This window comes from Bactrocera tryoni, chromosome 2 (assembly GCF_016617805.1).
Source record: "Bactrocera tryoni isolate S06 chromosome 2, CSIRO_BtryS06_freeze2, whole genome shotgun sequence".
Lineage (NCBI taxonomy): Eukaryota > Metazoa > Arthropoda > Insecta > Diptera > Tephritidae > Bactrocera > Bactrocera tryoni.
In genome coordinates, this window is record NC_052500.1 from 13,590,320 (window position 1) to 13,611,274 (window position 20,955).

Below are 20,955 nucleotides of genomic sequence, written 5' to 3' on the forward strand. Positions count from 1 at the left end.
TTGTGATGCGTTGAATTTAATAAAAAAATCTGGTCAAAATAGACATTTAAGTTACATGAATTTAAAAGAAGCCAATAGTCAGCATTAAGTTTAAAACATGATTAAAAATAATATACTACAACTCCTCTCTGTTCCGATAAATAAAAAAATTAAATGCGGCGTAAGGTAAAATAGTCGCTATCTTCAATAAAACGGTTAGTTATATCCAAAAAATAACCTCTACTAGAGGTACTTTTTATATTTCATCATCGAAAGACTTACGCCTAAATAACGTTTACAAATGGTTCGACCTGAAGACATCCAAGAGCTGTCATTTCATAAAAAAACAACGATTTGGTGTGGTTTTTGGACCAGTGGATGGAGCCACCTGCTGAGCAGATAATTTCCCGTTTTGGGCTGTCCGATTAACCACCAAGATCGTGTGATATCACAGCGTTCGACTTTTTCCTGTGGGATATGTAAAGTCTATAGTCGATTCAGGCCTTGGAGTAAAACATCACGCGTGTCATCTGCCAGCTACCAGGCGAAATTCTTGATGAGAAGTTTTAGTATGTTATTTTATTTAATCGTATTTTGAAAATATTTACTAACTTTCCGCTTTTTGTAAACTTATGTAACTTTATTCTTATTTTTTGTCTACATTGATTTATAGTAAAATGTCTTATATAAAAAATATTTGTTTTTCAAATTTCATGGCATATGCGCATATTATGCAAATATATATTTCTGATGAAAAATTTGGGAAATTATACTTATACAACCAATTTGGATAAATGATATTCGCATTATTACTTGTACTAAGCAAACTCTTAATTAACAAAATTAAATATTTAAAAATTTAAAATTTAGCAAACTAAAATGAAACTGGGTAGATACAATTTTGTAAATTAAGAGCAACAATAAGCGTTAATGTTGGGTAAAAGTTGAACAAAGGTATAGTAGAATATTAGCGTTTATGCTGTTTATTGTAGTAGTAGTAGAGGGTACATAAATTTGATCAACAAATTGCTACATAAGCACACACACACACCCAGCTTATACCGCCAACAAATACATGTCAACGATGCAACAGCAAGTTGGTGCGTGTGTGTGCGTATACACTAGCAAATACATTATTTAAATGAAATCATAAAATGTATTTTACAAAACTATTATTTAATAATCGTAGTATAACAAAAATTTTACTAAACAAAAATGCATTCATTGCATATGTACATATGTAAGCGAGTGTGTACTTACGCGAAGACTTTGCCGTAAATGTCAAACCGTCATCCCAATCCTCGCCGTTCACCACAGTCACCTCGTTCAGTTTACCCAGATTTTCTTCTCCTGATTCATTGAGAACATCGTTAATATAATCTTTATATATGCAAGAATATTAAAAATTTATGGTACATGATTTTATATGTGTTTGAGTTATAGTTAATGAGCATCCAATAGGTCCGCAAAGGTGTGCAAGCAAAAAGGAAAGCAAATATAGGGAGAGAGAAAATGTCGCCAATATGTAGTGAATTACAAAATTTTCGATAAATGCCAATTAACTATGCTAAGTTATTAATATTTTTTGTTTACATTTTTGTATATAATATAACAATAATTCGAGAAACCATATTTAAAAATTAACTGGGTAGGGAAAATTGCTCGTGGAAGTTTCAATGGTTAAAATTAAGGTAAGATGGTTGGAAGAGAAAACTTTTGGGCCGCAATTTTTTAAATTGTTTGTATATACAAATTTTTCGTTAGTTTAAGAAAATTTACAAAAAGTGCTTTTTGCAAAGGTAAATTTTAGTAAATTTGAAACGTTGTGGTTTAATTGAAAAAGGTTATTTGCAATAAAATTTTTTAAAAACCAAAGGTTGCCTCAATTGACATGCAATAACTATTTTGCTCAAGGGGTTATATGGGTTTCACGGATTTCACGGAAAAGATTTTATTGTTTTATTTAATTCTACAACATCTCTCATATTGTTCTAAATTCTCAAGTTGATCCGAGTGATAGTTTTGGAAATACAGCTTTGAAAAGTTACGCCCTCAAGGTCTACTACATATGTATATGGCCACTAAATACGTTTTTCGCCATTAAATTAATTGCATACGCAGACGACCTTATTTTGGTAGCAGTGGCTAAACCTAGAATGACCTCCGGTACAAATGAATTGAATGCATAAACGGTATGCGCCAATGATTCTCCTCAATGAATTTAGAAATGGCTGAGCAAAAGACAGGAAATTTGCTCATAAGTGCTAGAAAAGTGGATGAAAGTATATCTCTCACCATAGGGCAGTGTGAGACTCATTCACAGCCGCAACTTAAGTATCTGGGAGTAATAATAAACTCAAGACTCAAATTTAAGGATCACCTAATAAACGCAGTGCAATTATCAGAGCCACCTAAAGGATCCAAAAGAGAAGAGAGAATCAACAACTTAACAATATGGCAGCAGCGGTGGAAAACCTCACACAAAGGACGGTGGATCCACAAACTGGCACCAGACATCCATTCGTGGACCGACAGACGACATTTCCACCTAACCCAAATACTAAGTGGACATGGATACTTTAGAAGCTATCCGTAATTGACGAATTGTCCGACGTGTTCAGAGTGCTTTGAAGACCTTGAGCATGTATTCTTTTATTGCCCTCGCTTTTTAAGTGCAAGGTAGTTTTATGTTGTAAATTTTAAATAAACTCATGTCTTAGTCCCCTGAGAACTGGAAAGCAAAGCGGCAGCCTCAATCATGACAAAACTGTGACATATAGAGCAGATTAGGCGTCTGTCAGTCCGTGCTATAGAGGAGACTTAAATTTTTTATCACTCCCACGTAGTGATACATAATCAGGTGGTTCCATGGGAGAGTCTGGAGTTGGCAGTAGGTAAAGTTTTGCGGATTGAATATTTCCAATATTTAAAAAAGCGCATTTTTCTCGAAACTATGTTTTGAAGATCGGTCGCCGAAATTTCTCGCAAACCGCTACACCGTTTTTAAAGAAATTTCACAAAGGTCTTCAAAATATAATTTACAAGATCCTGAACAAAGCATTTCTTTTTTGTTCAGTGCCAAGCGGATTTGACAAAAATCTTCTCTGGGCTCTGGTTTTTTGCTATAAAGGGGTTAAAAATAATATATATTTATATCTGAACCATTCCCGATCTTCTTTATTGTTTATTTTGGATTTTATATTTGTTTTCGTACGTCGCACGTTTTTGTTCGACATGGGCCTGCATGACGACAAGGGAATCGTAAAAATCGCTGTCATACGAAAATGTGCGACATGGCACTCAATGTGTTAAAAAAAAGTCGAGCAATTTTCAGCAAAATTTTAATTTTCTCTGCCAAAAACTGTATTTTCAATTTTTTTTTTTTGTTTTTCCGCCGTCGAACACCAATTTTATGGTTAATTAAACCCGTATTTTTAATTTTTTTCGAGGAAACCCATGTAACCCCTATACATTTTTGAGTGCCGTTGATTTTTGTATATTTCTTTGAAGTCTTATGTAATTTTAATTATTTCAAAAAAATATATGAATTTTATTATTTAATTCATTATGTACTCTTCCTATATACCAAATGAGGCCTTACGATGTTGCAGTAGAAAATATGTGCAGAAAAACTATTAAATTGCCTCGCTTATTATCGTTATATTTTACTGCAGTATTATTGGCTTTAGTTTAAACTAATTACAAAACTAAAAAAACGTGCGAAATAGATCCAACTCTATGACAAAAAAAAAAATTGTTTTTTACTTTGCAAAATGCACCTAAATGCACTAATTTTCATAAAGTTTTCAATAGAGATTAGCTATATTTGTTTCCTCTAATAAATAACTGCATTTAGTCATTAATATTTATATACTTTTTATCTAAGTGTGGCTCATTAGCCTGTCAGATTAACGTAACCTAACCTAAATTATTGTTTTGATTTGAAATATAGGTATGCTATCACTTTAAGGAGAGCAAAAGCTGAGTTCTAATTGAATTCCACTACCCTTTAAAGTTTATAATCACTGGAAATCGATTTTTTTGTATTTAATTTACTTTTTGGCACATTTACCTATTTCTAATCTACGATATTTGTTAAGTGAATTGTGATTATGTTTTCTGATTAGAATTTTGCGAAATTGATGTTTCGTTTTGTTCGTACCATGCGTAAATTGTTTCGTTGTGCCATTCTGTTGGAAGTCGTGGAAAGAGACGTGATTCTGTTTAACGCCGTCTGGTTGCTGCAAATAAAACGCTACGTTAGTCATACTCATATTTTAAATATTCATAGAATTTTACACACTTGTATGTATGTAAGTATATTTGTTAGTAGTTACAGAGGTATAAAGGAGCGACATACCTTGCTCGTGCCTCGTTTGCTGCGCTTGTGATGTTTCCGATCGTTGAACATTCGTCGGAAGTTCATTTGCATTTTGTAATTTACCTGTAATGTGTTTTAATTAGAAGTGAATTGAAATTATTATGAGAAAATAGCTATGCGATATTTTCCAAGTGAATGCATTTTGTTGCAATGCTTGTGAACGATATTAGTGGGTATTCGGATTTTTTTTTTGCAATTTATACAATTCGGCACATAGATTTTTGTTATTAAGTGGTGCAAGTTAACATTTACAGAGATTTGTCAAATTTCGTCTTAATTTGAGGTTGGTTTAAACTTCTACTTTTGTTTGGTGACTTACCTGCGTAGACAAATCTCTGTCGTCTACTGCGTGTCGGCTATAACTAAGGCGGCGGTGCTGTAAAATAAAAATGCAAGTCACAAGGTATTAACGACACGATTTTGGTTTGAGTTTCGGTTTTTTGCTTTGTAGGGAAAACACTAGGCTTACACTAAGAATTCAAAAATTAGTTTTAGCTTGCAACAACTAAGCTCCTACGAGTATTCAAAGTAAAGAAGAAGAAGCAAGAGTAAAATTTGGCTATACATGTAATAAAATATTAATAATTATTATAATAAAATATTAAAAATATAATAATTAATTTTACTAAAATTTCATTGATATTTTATATATTTTAATTTTTTTACTTAAACTCTGCTTATTCAAAAAGTACTATTTTAACTGAATTTAAAAGCATTTTTCAATGCAGTTATATTGATATAACAATAACAACATATAACTCTTATATAGCAATAAAAATAGCAGTAATTAGTAAGTTGTGTTACTGAATCAATGATAGTATAATAGTCATTATCAATGTAAATTAAAACTAACCCCGTGTTTAAAAACGTTGGCGGTATACGATATAAATAAATCAATATAGTCGTCTTCATTGAAGCAATTAAGTGGTTATATCAACTTGTGAATATCAAAAAATCGATTTTTTTGCTAATACCTATATCGAATTAACATATATTTGACCATATTTTCCGAAAATTTGAAGTTGATCCGATTAATAGCTTAGGAGATATGAGCGTATTTGTATTTTGCGCACGAAGCTAGCTAGGCTAAGTGCGCAGTCTTTAAACGCGTTTTCTCGAAACTGTGTTTTTGAAGGCGGTTGACAAAATTTCTGTAGAGCTATTAAACCGATCTTCACAGGTCTTTGAGATACAATACTTGGACGAAGGATTTTTTCGATTACAACTATTTGAAAAAAAATTTCGCCAAATTTTATTTTTTTGCAAAAATGTCTACCAAAAATCCAGTTTTCAGTTTTTTTTTCTTCGTCCAAATTCTAAGTTAAGGCTTCAACATTCTAGTCTATTTTTTCACTTTAGAGTTAGGAGTTAGGAAATGGCGTCGCAATGGACGAGTCTAAAATATTTTTTTCCAAAAATTTCAGAATTTCTTTGTTAATACCATAGTGTATGTTTGTAGCAACATAAAATATTAAATTTTTTATATGAGAAAAAAAGCGTATTTTTTCTGATTTGCAAATAGATACAACCCTAAAAAATATTATCATTGACATTTAAAAATGTTCTAAGTATATGTTATATGTTTTCCTGTACTTTTATAGCTACAATTAAATTAAACTAATAATTCGCAACAACTGACAAATATTGGTTAATATTAAAAAATAATTTGTGTGAGATAAAATGGTGCATATGAAAGCTTTGATTTACATGTGAACTACCAGTATAGGTGCAAATTTAGTAAAAAGACGCCAAATACAAAGAATAACACACGTGAAGAACATCTTTTTGGCTTGTGACACTAATACTGGTGCTAAAACGATTTCCTCGTTGCTTTAATAATACCCAAACGACTGAACCACTGTTTGAATGTGATGGACTCGGACGACTTTCATCTACAAGTTGTATTTAATGTGAAACGTTGAAACACCGTTCTAAGCTTTTTGAACAATATGAACAAACATGGGTTCAGCCAAAAAGGTAGCGCAAAGATAAATGAAAAATTTTGTAACTGATTTGTGTCTACAAATAGAAAAAATGCCTACTGTTTGCAATTTGTTTGTGTATGCAAGAAATGGTGATATATAGGACACTTATTATAAATAAATATTATATATGGTACAAAGATAGTTAAAAGTTTTGAAAAAAATTACACATAAACACAATTTAATATATGAGCTGATAATTAATAAGATATTATTTAATTATTTCTTTTTTTAGTTAGCTAAACACATTAAATGAAACATTTTTACTAATTATTTTAAGCTTTGCTTAGCATGTTTTTGTTTTATAAATTATATTATAGACGATTTATTTGTTTATTGATAATTTTTATAGGAGATTGGATAATGGTAAAAAAAATTCTGACAACAATTAACAACCAACAAGAAAGTAGCAATAGTAAATGGATGCAAATTGTTTGTAAATAGTAAAATGACCAATTTTAGCCATACCATTTGCATCGATGCCTGTTTGTAAGATTTTTTTCAATTTTGATAATTGACATTGAAGTTGGATAGATTTTTCAGCATTTTAGTTTTCCCGATTATTTTCAGAATAATGCGTGAATATATAAATATTTATATATATAGTTTTTTAATACGCGAATAGCGATTCGTTGAAACATAAAAAGAGAAAAGAAAACATTTCAATTTCGGCGCATCAATTAGAGCATTATTAATACACTTGCTATATTAAAATAAAATAAAAGAATAATACTTATACAAGTATACATAGTATGTAAATAAAAATAACATACAAAAACAATAAAAGCTGTATAAGAAAAGTAAGAGAGTGTTGTGAAGAAAATGTATGTATGTGAAGCAATATGCATAATTAATAAGAAGTTAATAAGTCTATACTGAATAATATGTATGTAAGTGTACACGTATATACTGTTTTGTAAATCGGTGTAGTTTGTACTAACTTCAGGTATAAGCTATACTACAAAACTTTAGAAAGGAAATTATATAAATTATGCAATTATTTAATGTTATAATACAAACCCTTCTATATGGTTTCAGCTCCTCGGCAAGCAGATGGTGTATTTTTGCATCTGTAAGATCCTTCTTCGACGGATTGTAGTCCAGCTCATGCATATCAAGATTTCGTGAGCAACTATTGTCCAGATTGGTAAGGCTTGGACTATTTTTTAGAGTGTAAATAAAATATTTAAAATTTTTGTTAAGTGATGGGCATAAATTCATATTTTTAATGTTTCGAAAACATGGCAAAGGCACGCAATATGCTTTTTTCAAAGTTTTTGTGTCAAAGTTATTAAAAAAAAATATTTTTTTATTATAAAAAAAATAAATTTATTAAAAAAAATTATGTGTTATTTAAAATAATTATTTTCAATTACTTAACTTTGGAGAGCTTAATAATTAAGTGTTATCCTTGTTGGAAATTTCTTAAATTTAGTAATAGCTGCATATTGCACTTGTACCTAAACCATGCGTTTTGAAAATCCGTAGCTTTAATGAGATGCATTTTACATAGTTAAATAATATAGACAACGAATAGGCAATGTGTGAGGTGAAAGTATATCTTAAGTGTTCTACGTAAAGTTAAAGTTTGGTTCATACAATATTTATTCAAAAACATAATAAAGTAAACGAATTTTAGTTACAGTGCATATTTTATGAAAATTTATGCATAAACATATTTCTGTGTTTAAGGATTTATTTACTTTTTAATTTTTTTATTTACTTTTTTTGTAATTTTTTGTTATTATTTTTTTATTATTGTTTTATATAGTTTTTATTACTTTTTGTTATAATTTTTTTATATATAATTTTATTATTATTTTTTTAGTTTTTTTTTATTGAAAGAAAGATCAACAAAAAACAAGCTATGGCTCACGACAACAGTTTTTTCATTGGTTGAAAATAATTTTATTTAACTACTGGTAATTAACTGATAGCTTTAAGGGCGATTATGCAAAAACAATGAACGCAACATAGCTTAAATTTTCTCTGTGAATGAGTTCTTATTTAGCGTTTCAGAAGGTAAGAAGGAATAGGACCACTATTTGGTTGTAAATATTTAAAAGCCGAAAATTTATACAAATTCGAGAAATTTCGGGAGCATAACAAGTTTTTAACGAGTTTAAAAAGAATATAAGTTTTCTTGCCAATTTTGTGTTTTTCAATAAACAAAAAATAAAAAATATAAATAAAATAAAAGTCTGATTTTTTTTTTCAAGGGAACTGTGATAACACAAATTTACGCACGCTACTCTAATGGAATTATATTAACTTTACTACAAATAAATCAATATTTTTTTTTATAAATTAAAAAAAAGATAATTTCTATAGTACCAGAGACACATGCTAGCTAACAGTAATCTCACTACAACCAATCAAATATAAATAAAATGAAAGTATTAAGTTACTACGGGAAAGAGTATTTAAAAATCCAAATAAAAACTGAAAGCAATTTAAATTCGAAATTAAAATTAAATCCATCTCACAAGTGGCATATTTTCACATATTTTTTATCACGATAGTTACACATGCACATATTTTTGATTTTTTTTTGCTTTTCTTTGAATTGTTCCAAAATTCGTTTACCATGTTGTGTAAATAGTTGGCGGTGCCCACCTTCCACCAATACAATTACTGGTGTAATTTCGAAATAGTGCACTCATCGATTCGGTGGCCGTTATTTGTCCGATGGTTGATGGATTACGACGCATTACCTCCATAGCATCACGCATCGTGAGTTTCGAATAGGTTTCAATGATTTTAGGTTCAGCACCCTATATAACCAATTAAAAATGGTTAATTAATAAATAACACAATACAAAAAGTGTTCATTACCTTTAGGTCTCTGATTACCAGCGGCCGAATAAAGCGGTTATCAAATCGCTTGAATTTATCACGCACATTATAATTGCCAGTCTTGCCGATTATATCTTCAATTCCGGCCATTAAATGGTCCATGAACTGTTTGAGTTGAAAAAAGTATAAGTTTTATATTTCAATATTAGTTGTTTTTTATTCGGTTAGTTTAGGTTAGATTAGTTTTGATGGCTGATCCAAAGATCACACTTAGACTATTAAATGTAGACCTCAGTGAATCCATAAAAATAAAACCCCTGTACTTCGAACTTATATGTCATAAAAATGCCTTGCGACAGCTAAAAAAAAGTGCAAGCCTTTAATTTGTTTCGTCACCAGTTCGGTGGGATATTTGGAAGTGTTAACTTCCAAGTGTTTGAGTCTTAATCTCGAAAACATGGAACAATAAAGAAGGAAGTGCTGAGATATTTACACCTCGTCTTCATCCAAACAGTTTCTGCAGACGGCAGCCGGATCTCAACCTAACAGCATGGACCCCACAACTATGTAGAGGCTAGCCTTACTGAGGGAAAAGAGCTCGCTTAATATCTTCATATTCATCTTGGGCCAAAAGGAATTTTGTGACAGCGATTGAGCCGATTGAAGCCCAGCTATTCAGTAGTATAACACACGAGATGAGGGGAGCACCGAACCATTTCAATCTTGTCAGTTCATCAGCTTTACTGGCTCCCATTACCAGTCTTATCACAAAGTGATTTAATGCTATTGATAAAGAAGTTGGGCATTCCTTAAATGCTTTGAGCTTACGGTTAGTGAGTTGAAGGCTAGTACTGTCGATCTGCTTTCAGAGTCGATAGTCAGTTCTTTGAAGGAGGCTGAACTCGGAAGCAGTAAATCTACTGCTACCTTAATCGCCGCAACATCGACTTGAAAAAAACGGCAATAGTCGGGAAGCCTGAAACTGAATATACCCCTCCACCAACCTTCCACTCAAGCTTTGATCCATCCGTAAAGAAGCTTACTACCGCTCTCCCCCAACGACTTCTAACCACCCATAACTTCCTCGCAGGTATGAGAACAGAGAAAGGCTGCCAGAGTTCAGTTAGGCGATTCCATGATCCAAAAGATCCGGTATAAACTATGGACAAAATATATGCCATGGTTGGAGTGGACCTTAGAGCACCACACATACTGAAGCTGCTCGTTGAAAACTCTCGTATTTCCTTGGTCTGTTCTAGTACCCTCCACCACACCAAGACCATTTACAACATAATTGGCTGGGCTATGGTATGTAAAGCCAGAAAATTATTTTCGGTGAGGGACCCCAACTTTTGCCAATGGCTCCTCTGCAGCAGTACAAGGCAATTGATGCCTCCTTTATTCATTTAGTTACGCAAATTTATATTTCTTATATCAATGAAACTTACTCGTTCGTGTATGCGCTCATTCATTGTCGGCTTCCGCTTGCTTGCTCTCTTCACATTCAACATCTTTACCAGCGGCTTTATCGTTATGCCTTGCAGGAAAACGGTAAAATAAATCACCGCTATTGTGGTTGTCACATACATATCTTTCTGCTTGACAATTCGCTCATCAACCAGCAGCACCAATGCAAAGGCGACCGCACCACGCAAGCCGCCATAGGACATAACAAACTGATCGACACGTGACAACTTGTGCAATCGGAAACGATTCGCTAATGCAGATAATATCACAACGCCTGTGTGCAGAACAGAAATGTCATATATAATTTACAAACATACATAGTACATTATATATCTAGGTACACATTTAAACATTAGGCTAAAGGATGCTGGGCATTCTTACCGAACACACGATACACCGAACAAAATGTGATAGTCAACAGCACAAAGGCAGTATTCCACACGTGATTATTGTTGACTGTTGCTACACCAAGGAACATGAATATGATTGTTTCAGATGAACTGGATAACATTTTGAGTGCGTATTTTATTGTTGTATGTGATTTTTGTGAAATATTCGCTTCAACATAGTTTTTCATTGTGATGCCACAGAAGGTAATACTGAAGGACAATCAAATTTTAAATTTTACTTGTATGCAATGTTAACGGTATGTAATGAAAACGGTTTTTACTTACGCTAGAATACCGCTCATATGGAATATTTCCGCATTGAGGTATGCCAAGTATGCCATTACGAAGATAAATATCGGTTCAATCACGCGCACATGATCGGTGAAACGCGTCACCAAACCAGTAAGGAAGCCCCAAATGATGCCTAAAAGAGAGCAGAGTTAACATAAAGCTGGTGCCAAATAGGGAACTGTACTATTTGTATAAAATTAAATATATTACATACCAATAACAGTACCGCCAATGGCAACAACAAAGAATGAACCTACACCACTAGCAATATCTTGAGCTATTATATTTGATATGCCGATTTCGTTGTATACTTCCATCATATGATACATTACGACCTTAAAAGTAAATAATTTTAGAATTAGTTATATATATTGGTAATGGGTTTCAACGACATTAATTAGAGGTTAGATAATTAAAATACCAAATATTCCTTAAGGACGTATTCTAGTATAGAAATTTGAAAAAATCGAATTCTTTTAGTAATTCAATACTTTAGATACGAGTTAAGTCTTTAAGTTATAGTAACAGGTTATTGTGAATGGGAATAGCTACTGCTAAATGATAACCGAATATTTTAAGCCCGAATTGATATGGACTTGGAAAATATGTGGTTCAAACAGGACGGCGCCACAAGCCAAACAGCGAGTGTCATAATCGCCATTTTATGAAACCTTTTTTTTTAGTTTTGAATCTTCTTATGATAACGACATTCGTACTAATTATGAATCCATCTGTTTTATTTTTTAGATGACCACAACGTTAGAATTCATGGCGACGAGAACACGGCCTTTTTTCCAGTCCACTTCAAGGACGCTTAACTCATTGAAAAATATTATTATTTTTTATTAACTTTTGTACTTTTTAAATATAAATAATCAAATCATAAAAAAATTTGTGGTAAAAATTTCAAATATTTTTTTTGTATCAATTGCCAAAAACCGCTTGAAATTCGGGCCTGTAGACTAGAATACTCCCTTAATTTACATAAATCTATTATGTAATCAAAAATATAACAATATATTGATTTCGAAGTTTCCATATTAACCAAACAAAAATATTCAACTACTTACTGTCACAGCATCGTTCAACAACGACTCGCCAAACACCACTATATACAGCACCTCGTTAACGTGGATCTCTTCGAAAACTGCCAAAACAGCTACAGGATCAACAGCAGAAATGAGCGCAGCGAAGAGGAAAGTGTCCAAAAACCGTGGCACTTCTGGTCCAAACATCCCAGTCAGACCGCACCCCCAAAGAGATAGACCTTAAAATAAATAATGAAAATATAGATATACAAATTTACACGACAAAGTTAATTTGCCGATTTGGTAGTAATATAGGGATATTGTAATCATAGTGTATAGCTTTGTATACATATTTACATATACATTGGAAAACCTTTTGACTAAAAACCTAAAATTTCTTTAACAAAGAGCAACAACTGGCAGTTTTTCAAGCACTGCAACTGTCAAAATGTACTAAAATAGTGTGTCTAAAAGTATCTGCAATATGTTTTTCTTCTAAGCTTCTTCTATTTTCCTGCGCAGCTTTCATAGATTGCATCCATAGTTGTACATTTGTATTCATGAACATACAAATGTACATATGTATGTAAATGGAAATCATGTTAGCTGCGATATTTTATGCTTTTGACGCACGTGCGATGACTTCAAATTGAAGTGAGCGAATGTCAGTGCTTTCGTTGTATTTGTATTGATGCCAAGGGGTCACAGAACAGTCAAGTGCCATATTCCGGATGCAACGTGAGTGCTTATGCATTTGAAAAACACTTGGAAAAACATACATAGTGTGATTTCTATTTATTTTTGTACACTTTTTTGAGCATTTTTCTACTGTCACTGACAGTTATAGCTTTGTAATAAGAGCAGCTCAGGTATAAAAGCACAATGGCTAAGCACATATTTCAAGACTACATTTAAATATAGAAAACTTAGATACATATATTGTATTTCTTCAACTTTTTACATACGGTAACGCAATATTGCACTGTGGGAGCGTTAAGGAGTTAATGGTTTTCGTCGAGCAAAGATTTTATATTCTTATTTTTACTACTTTTTTCATATTTTAATCGTGTTTGATTATTGTTCGAAAGGTACTTTTGTGAAAATTTCATTTTTCGATTTTTTCTAAATAGTTGTAAAAGTAAAAAAATCGCTCGTTCAACAAGTTGTAAATGATATTCAAAGAACTTCTTAAATAGTATGGTTATCGGTTGAATAGCTCGCGAAAAAACGAGAAAAAATGCTCTTTTAAGAGATTATATAACTGAACTCGAGCACTCAACTTTTCAAGTCCGTATCTCCACAACTATTACCCGGATCAACTTGAGCATTTAGGAAAATATTCTAGAGATGTTATGGATTTAAATAAGTCAAGAAAAAGCATGGAAATTTTGAAGTCGTGAAACCTATGTAAGACCTTAAGACAATTTTAGTAGCCCCGTGATTCAGAAGTAGAAGAGATAATTGACAAGAATTTTAAGTTAACTAAGGTAAACCATAAATTATTTTACTATATGAAAAGAACAAAAGGATATAATAAGAGCTTTAGCTTGCTTTTAGTAGGTAAGTTTCTACGGCTTTATAAATGCTATAGTGATTAGATATCGACGACTCCGACATATGAGCAGTTTCTTGGGGAGAAAAGGATGTGTTCAAATCGAAATCTCAGAAACAGAGCGGGACTGACTTTCATATTTACAGGCAGACGATCATGGCTAGATCAATTCGCAGGTACACTAATCATTTATAAATATGGATCAATGGCAGAATCACTCTTGCCAACACGTGATATTTTGGACTGGTAGGAGTGCAGCCCTATCGAGCTCAATTAGCACTTGATGTGCATTTTGGTCTGAGTAGGCAATTGAAAAGTAAAGTCCTCTCTCAACGAAAAAAGGCCATACCCCACACGTCTCTCATCATTCCTGTCCCGCAATATGGTGCGGAGGTATGGGCAACGACATCATCTGATTATTCGGCGTTACGAGTTTTCTTCGAATAAACCGCATTCGATGGAACGATGAGCTGTAGAAGATACATGCATTGACATAGTTCAGCGAATCAAGATTTCACATGACCACTCCAAGGACACCATTTTGACTCAATTGAGGATATAAAAGCTGAATCGATAAAGGCTCTGATGGCCATCACGACTGAGGATTACTTTGAAGGAGATGAAATGGACAAAATTCAAATCACCTTTCAATTTGATCACAGTATTAAATATACATATATATATATTCTTTTTTTTTATAGGCTCTGGTTACAACCGTCGTGGTAAACTTAACACCTCCTATTTAGGGTATAAAATGTAGACTAATATCGCTTGTATGAAACATTTATCCAGATGCTTTGAATTTTCCCTATTTTTTACATTCCTACTGCATTTCTAGCTTTATTTATATGTTTTTAGTAATCATAAAAAAGATTTAATGTTTACTAGCTGCAAAGGAATGCGAAAATTCCTACAGATATGCATAAATGCACATATATAAGTACATTGTCGAATTGCTAAAACGATTGTATTACTGATCGCACATTTTATGCATTTCAAGTTGCTTACTTGTTTAAGCAATTATGATTTGCTGCCAACAATACCTCACTGGCAAAGTACATACAAGTTGATAATATGGTACTATATATACATACATATAATATTTACTGATTCATTAATAGCTTGTTATTGTTAAGCGCCACCGATTACTTAAGCGAAAGCACATCTGCGCACAGATACTCGAATTCATCAATGATCTAAGTACACACAATCAATTAGAGATTATTAACAAGTTCACCGTAAATTACGTAGAGATCACTACTGAAGCAACTCATTGCTTCCAAAGTACATACATCTGTTAGGAGGCCAGTGCCGAAGCTCGAATAGTTGCTACTATGAAATAACAGGTGGATGAAATCAAAAAAGTAACTTTCAATCGATTAGTGGGGTATTTTGCATTTATCTGGGAAAATTTGCTGTAGTAATGCATATATTTTTATATCATCATAAGGTTGTAAAGATACGGAGCGTGTTTCGTTAGAAAACACGGTTTGGTGTGGTTTGTGGACCTGTAAAATTATGGGTCCATATTTCTCCAAAAATGGTACCGGTGACTATTTGACGCCTGAAAATGAAGTTCGTGATCTCGACGACATTCGTTTTCAACAAGACGGCGCCACTTCCCATACATCGCATCAATCAATGGATTTATTGAAAGAACACTTCGGTGAGCAAATAATTTCACGTTTTGCGCCGGTCGATTGACCACCAATATCGTGTGATATCACACCGTTAGACTTTTTCCTGTGGGGATATGTAAAGACTAAAGTCTATGCGAGCAATTTCGCATCGATTCAAGCCTTGGGGTAAAACATCACGAGTTTCATTCGCCAGTTACCAGTCGAAATGCTCAAAAGCGTCATCGAAAATAAGACTCAACGGATGAACTATCGTAGACGTAGCTACGACTAACTTTTAAAAGAAAAAATCTTCAAAAAATAAATGCCAAAGAATGTCCTTTCGAATGATAATAAACATTATCCACTAAATTTGAAGTGTCGGTGTTTTTTCTTCAAAAAAGTAGCAAACTTCGGAACGGATCACCCTTTGGAAAAATTTTAAATCTTTCCATTACCTAGAACTTTGCCATATAACTTTTCACTATAGGAATCGTAGTTTAGCCGGAAATCGGCATAAACCGTTTGTAACCCTTAAAAATTCCTCCCCTTCCTCTTCACGACCTCAGAGCGGCCGCAGTTTATTTCCTTTCTTTTCCAACGGATTTCATCCTACTGCGCTTTATTTTTTGCTTTCATAAATTATCTACCCTGTTCAATGTGTGAGTTAAATTTATGCGAAGCAGCTTACTGCAGTTAGCGGATGACAGAAACGAGTCACGAAAAGTTTTTATGATGTAGGGAAAAATGCATTGTGCTTGCATTGTACTACTGTAATTTATTTATTTGTTCCTCAAAAATTGCAAACTATTTTCCGCTATCATTGCAACACGTGGGATGAATGGAGCCGGTAGCAATTTCCCATTCAACGTCAGTCAAAAGCAACAACAACGTCAGCGCATCGTATAACTGCTGGCCTTTTCCGTATTCATTATTAATCATTACATTATAATAGACATATTTTAACAGTGAAAAAAAAACTGGTTTGACAAAGGCGTTTTGCCAATGAAACTACGCTGCCTTGCCCATGAAAATTAAATTGCTGACCAATCAATTTTGCCACTGAGCAGCTGCTGATGGACGGTCAAAAGGTATAATGCAATGAAACTATGAGCGGACACACAAACTCGCATGTAAGTATATTAGGGTGAGCTAAAATAAGATTTATATTGAAATTATGTGTTAAAGTGAGTCTGTATGTATACCAAGAAAAAAATATCTCTGAAAGGCAGGTTTTTAGTTTCATTTAAAAGATGTCGGTAAGCATTCAAAGTCAGTATGGATTTCATCCTGCTATTAAAAATCAAAATCTATAAGATTTGTTGTTGTTGTTGTTGTTGTTGTTGTTGTTCTAACGGTTATCTACGTTGGGATGGTAGGATTATCCAGGTTGTCGTCGACGTCATCTAACGGGAGGTCCAAGAAACGTGCTGTTTCGACGGTGTCGGACCAAAGGGAAAAGAGTTTCCGATAAGTGGGGTTGGAGATGCATGTAAAGAGGTGGCCAGTGTCATTGCACGCATAACATATGTATGTTGGATATGACGGGGTCTATTCTGGATAGGTAAGAGTTTAACCTGCTACAATATCCAGAACGAAGCTGCGCAAGGTGAAACGTGACATGGCAAACCTTACTGAGTACACTTATAAAATTTTACACAATTCCGTAAACAAACATGGCCGAGCTGTCAAAATCACGTCATCCCTATTGGTAGACGCTGTATGTAGATAAATTTTAGAAATAGCACGTGTCGCATAAAGAAAATGTTGCTGCACTCAAGCACACAATTTTCCGGCTGATCGCCACGAAGGCACTAAGCTGCACGTGCCGATGATGAGCGCAATTGAGAACTTTTTGTGGTTTTTATGTTTTCACTAGGACACGAAGAGCAGTTAATTCCATTTATTCATGTTAAGCAATTATTTCAGAGTCAAAGAAAAAATGTTATTGTCATTATAATTATTAAGAATATTTTTAAGGGGTGTGCTCAATCACTACATAGGAGCTAAGTTCATAAGTCCATCCTTGTTTCGAATAGTAAAGGCATTTTGACAAAATTTTAGTTCGGTTACTTTCGGAGGAGGTCTCTTGATCTATAATGAAAATTAAGTTCAAATCTGCACAACGTTCGTTTTTCGTGGAACGTTAGGAAAAATTTCTGACGCTTTGTTATTATTAACGAATTGAAAATTTTTATTTTAAGGGGTTACATGAGTTAATAGATTTAAAAAAATCTCTAGAATTGTTTCTAAGTTCTCAAGTTGATCCGAGTAATGGTTTTGGAAACACAGCCTTGAAAAGTTGCGCGCTCGAGGTCAGCTATATAGTAGCTTAAAACTTTTAACGCATTTTTCTCGAAAATGTGTTTCCAAAGTCCGTTGCCAGGATTTCTCTGGAAGTACTCAGCCGACCTCAATGAAACCTTACAAAAATCTTCGAGATATCTTTACAAGGTCTTGAACGAAGATTGTTTTTTTGTATAATCACAACTATTAAAAAGAAAATAAAACATTGAGAGACTTTCAACAAAAGTAGCATTTTTTTAAATGTTTGCCAGAAATACAACACGTTTTTATTTTTCCAATAACTAGTTTATGGTCTTAACTAAAACATGTATTCTTGCTTTTTTTTTTACTTTCGATGATCCTTCAGATATTGTAAGATGTTCTGCTGTCAACGCGGAGGCACCTTACTTCCGACGAACTGCCGGAAATGACGGCACATTGGTCAAGATTTGAATACATCCCTCTTAAAAAATCTTTGTAAAATGCGTATCTTTGGAACAGTAAAATGTTTCAATTGAAATTTAATTTTTTTATGAAAATAAATTGTAGAAAACATACAGTTTTTTGTACGAAGAAACTGATGTAATCGCTTAATTGAACTTAAACATTATAAAAATTAAAATAATATCGTGGAGGGAATGCTTTGATACAGCGTGACAAATAGTTCATCTAGTTTTTTTTTATTTCTTAGCGTCGGTAAGTCATTTCGCTCTAATAATAACAACGTATCAAGCTTCTATTTATATCATCAACGTTCCATTTCCTTACTTACTTTGCTCTTAAGAGACTTTCGAAAAATTACATAATAAACAGAATGAAAAATCAACAAACAAACAAACCAAGCCTCTTCGGGGGGGAAGTTGATGGCTTCCAGCTAGAAACACACGCCGCAGTCGGCCAGCTACATGTGCACGTCAAACGTGTACGACTTTCTGCATACGTTCTTGCTTGGGAAAAGCAAATAAAACTATAAATGCAATGGCAAAGTGCATTCATATTGCACATGCATAATGTGGATACGCTGACATAATAAAAAAGCAAATAAACAAATAAGTACAAGTATTGTGGACCGTCTGACTGGCAGCGGCGCATGTACGGCGATGGCGACGGCAATGGCGACGGCGACGGCGCTTCATATTTCACAATCACATTAAGCAATTTGTTGGCATGTACCGCAATTAATTGAATTGAAGTGAATGGATGCCGCCACACAATAAAAATGGAATAAAGCTTACGCAGCAAACAGTGATCACAATTAAGATGAAGCAGTAAATTTCCCATAACTCATAAGCCAATAATTGAACAAAATCAATCATAAACTATTATTGATTATAGATGCTTTCTGCAATATTTTAATGTGGCTATCTTCAAAAGAAAGGAAAAATATAAAATTCGGCTGCACCGAAGCTATATAGTACATTGAGACAAAAAAGCACCCGCAAAGCATTCAAAGACGGTCGAGAGACCGTTGCAACTTGCCTTACCTTCGACCTCTTCAACTGTTGAAAATATTAACAAAAAAAGTAAAAGATATGGTGCTTGAAAATCATCATGCGAGTGTTAGGGAGATGTCAAGCCCTCAATATCTATCGAAAGTCTGTTCGAATGATTTTGGTGGATATTTTAAATAAGAAACGAGTTCCTGATCGTCTCGACCCGATAAAGCTGAGTTTTTTTCAAAAAAGTACTGTAAACTGGTCTTTTTGGAGAAGCTTGATCTTGCGAATACCGAGCCCAAATTCATGGAGAGTATTATGACTACCGATGGGACAAGGGTTTATGAGGTTTATATGTAAAAAATGAACAGTCATCGGAATGGTGGGAAAAATCGAGCCGAAACTAAAAATACTACGCCAAAGCAGCTCAAAAATCAAGCTGATGCTCATTGTTTTCTTCGATATTCGTGGTTTGGTGCATCATGAACCAGGGACAGAGGTCAATAAGGAGTTCTATTTCGCCGTATTGTGGCGGTTGCGTGAGACGGATTTGTGGAAAAATTCGCCAGATTTGGGGACATGTGATTTTTTATTGTTCCCCAAACTGAAATTGCCGCTCTGTGGAACCCCTTTTTCAGTCGAACGAAGCGATGAAATAAAATTCGCTGAATGGGCTGTTTCGAGAACTGGGAAAATCGTTGGCATAAGGGTATTACATCGGGTGGGGATTACTTTGAAGGCGACAAAATAAATATTGGTGAATAATTAAATATTTTGCGTTTTATTTACAATTTCCTCAGGGTGACGCTGATTACACTACATACTCCGCAAATCGGATAGAAAAATTTGCGATTGATGTCATAAGAGGTCTGTGAGGTATTTGAGGAGTCCTGATAATGAATTTGAGTTCAAAAATTTTCCATGACGTACAGCTATTTTAAATGCTTATGGTTTGACTACTACACTTTTTTGACTACAACACAAAAAATTGATCAGGACATTTTTACCATCATTTTCGGTTTTAACAACCTGAAATTAGCAAGAAATAGCCTCAAACTAGTATAATTATTCAAAATCTTGCTATAACAGATACTGTATTTACACTTACCAATGGTTGCCGTATTGAAAACAGTGCCGATACCAGCCATCAATAGGATTGTGCCCAGGTTATCGAAGAATAAGCGATTTGGCATAAAGTAGCCCGCATCCAGGATAATCGGCGGCAGCATGTAGAAGAAGAATGTGTTGGGTGTAAGCGGTGAGACGGCGACATCCGTGCAGAAATACAATACAAAACCAATAATAACACCAACAACTATAAGCAAACACGACTCGGGGAAAATGAGGTGCAATTTCGGTGTCATATGAAAACCTGGAACGAAGTAAAAACAATATATGTATATTTTTAAGACACCAGAAATATGAGTGCACATATAGTGACAGTTGAAGTGGTAAATACCATAATACAAATTAGCAATATTATTGAGTGGTTAGTAGAGAAATACGCGACTGCAAAATTAATTGACTGTTATTTACTTAATATAAGAATAAATACTATATACCTAAGTAGTGAGAGTTGAAGTACTATTTACAATCGACAAGAGGCAAAAGCAAACATTTGCAAGTGGCTGTATGAAAAATTATAAGGCTATATGTAAAAAATATATGTATGTATATATATTTATTTATATATTTATAGAATTGTATATATTTATGCATATATTTGTATATATTTATATACTTATATACGTA

The 20,955-nt window shown here is 33.5% G+C and overlaps 1 protein-coding gene across 17 annotated transcripts in view; it reads right to left on the reverse strand.

The window, feature by feature from the left end:
* LOC120769609 (sodium/hydrogen exchanger 3) overlaps positions 1–20,955 on the reverse strand; it is a 54,082-nt gene that overhangs the window by 21,249 nt on the left and 11,878 nt on the right. For 6 of the 17 annotated variants that reach the window (XM_040096699.1, XM_040096693.1, XM_040096689.1 and 3 more), the window contains exons 3-16: positions 20,312–20,575; positions 12,356–12,552; positions 11,500–11,620; positions 11,280–11,418; positions 10,987–11,204; positions 10,587–10,879; positions 9,178–9,303; positions 8,929–9,116; positions 7,363–7,501; positions 6,811–6,825; positions 4,680–4,736; positions 4,340–4,423; positions 4,142–4,220; positions 1,240–1,359 (exon numbers count right to left, since the gene is read on the reverse strand). In XM_040096699.1, the coding sequence (XP_039952633.1) occupies positions 1,240–1,359; positions 4,142–4,220; positions 4,340–4,423; positions 4,680–4,736; positions 6,811–6,825; positions 7,363–7,501; positions 8,929–9,116; positions 9,178–9,303; positions 10,587–10,879; positions 10,987–11,204; positions 11,280–11,418; positions 11,500–11,620; positions 12,356–12,552; positions 20,312–20,575 (2,040 nt within the window). Of the gene's footprint in view, positions 1–1,239; positions 1,360–4,051; positions 4,221–4,339; positions 4,424–4,679; positions 4,737–6,810; positions 6,826–7,362; positions 7,502–8,928; positions 9,117–9,177; positions 9,304–10,586; positions 10,880–10,986; positions 11,205–11,279; positions 11,419–11,499; positions 11,621–12,355; positions 12,553–20,311; positions 20,576–20,955 lie in introns of all 17 variants that reach the window. The other 11 variants (XM_040096700.1, XM_040096691.1, XM_040096702.1 and 8 more) reach the window with 8 other exon arrangements.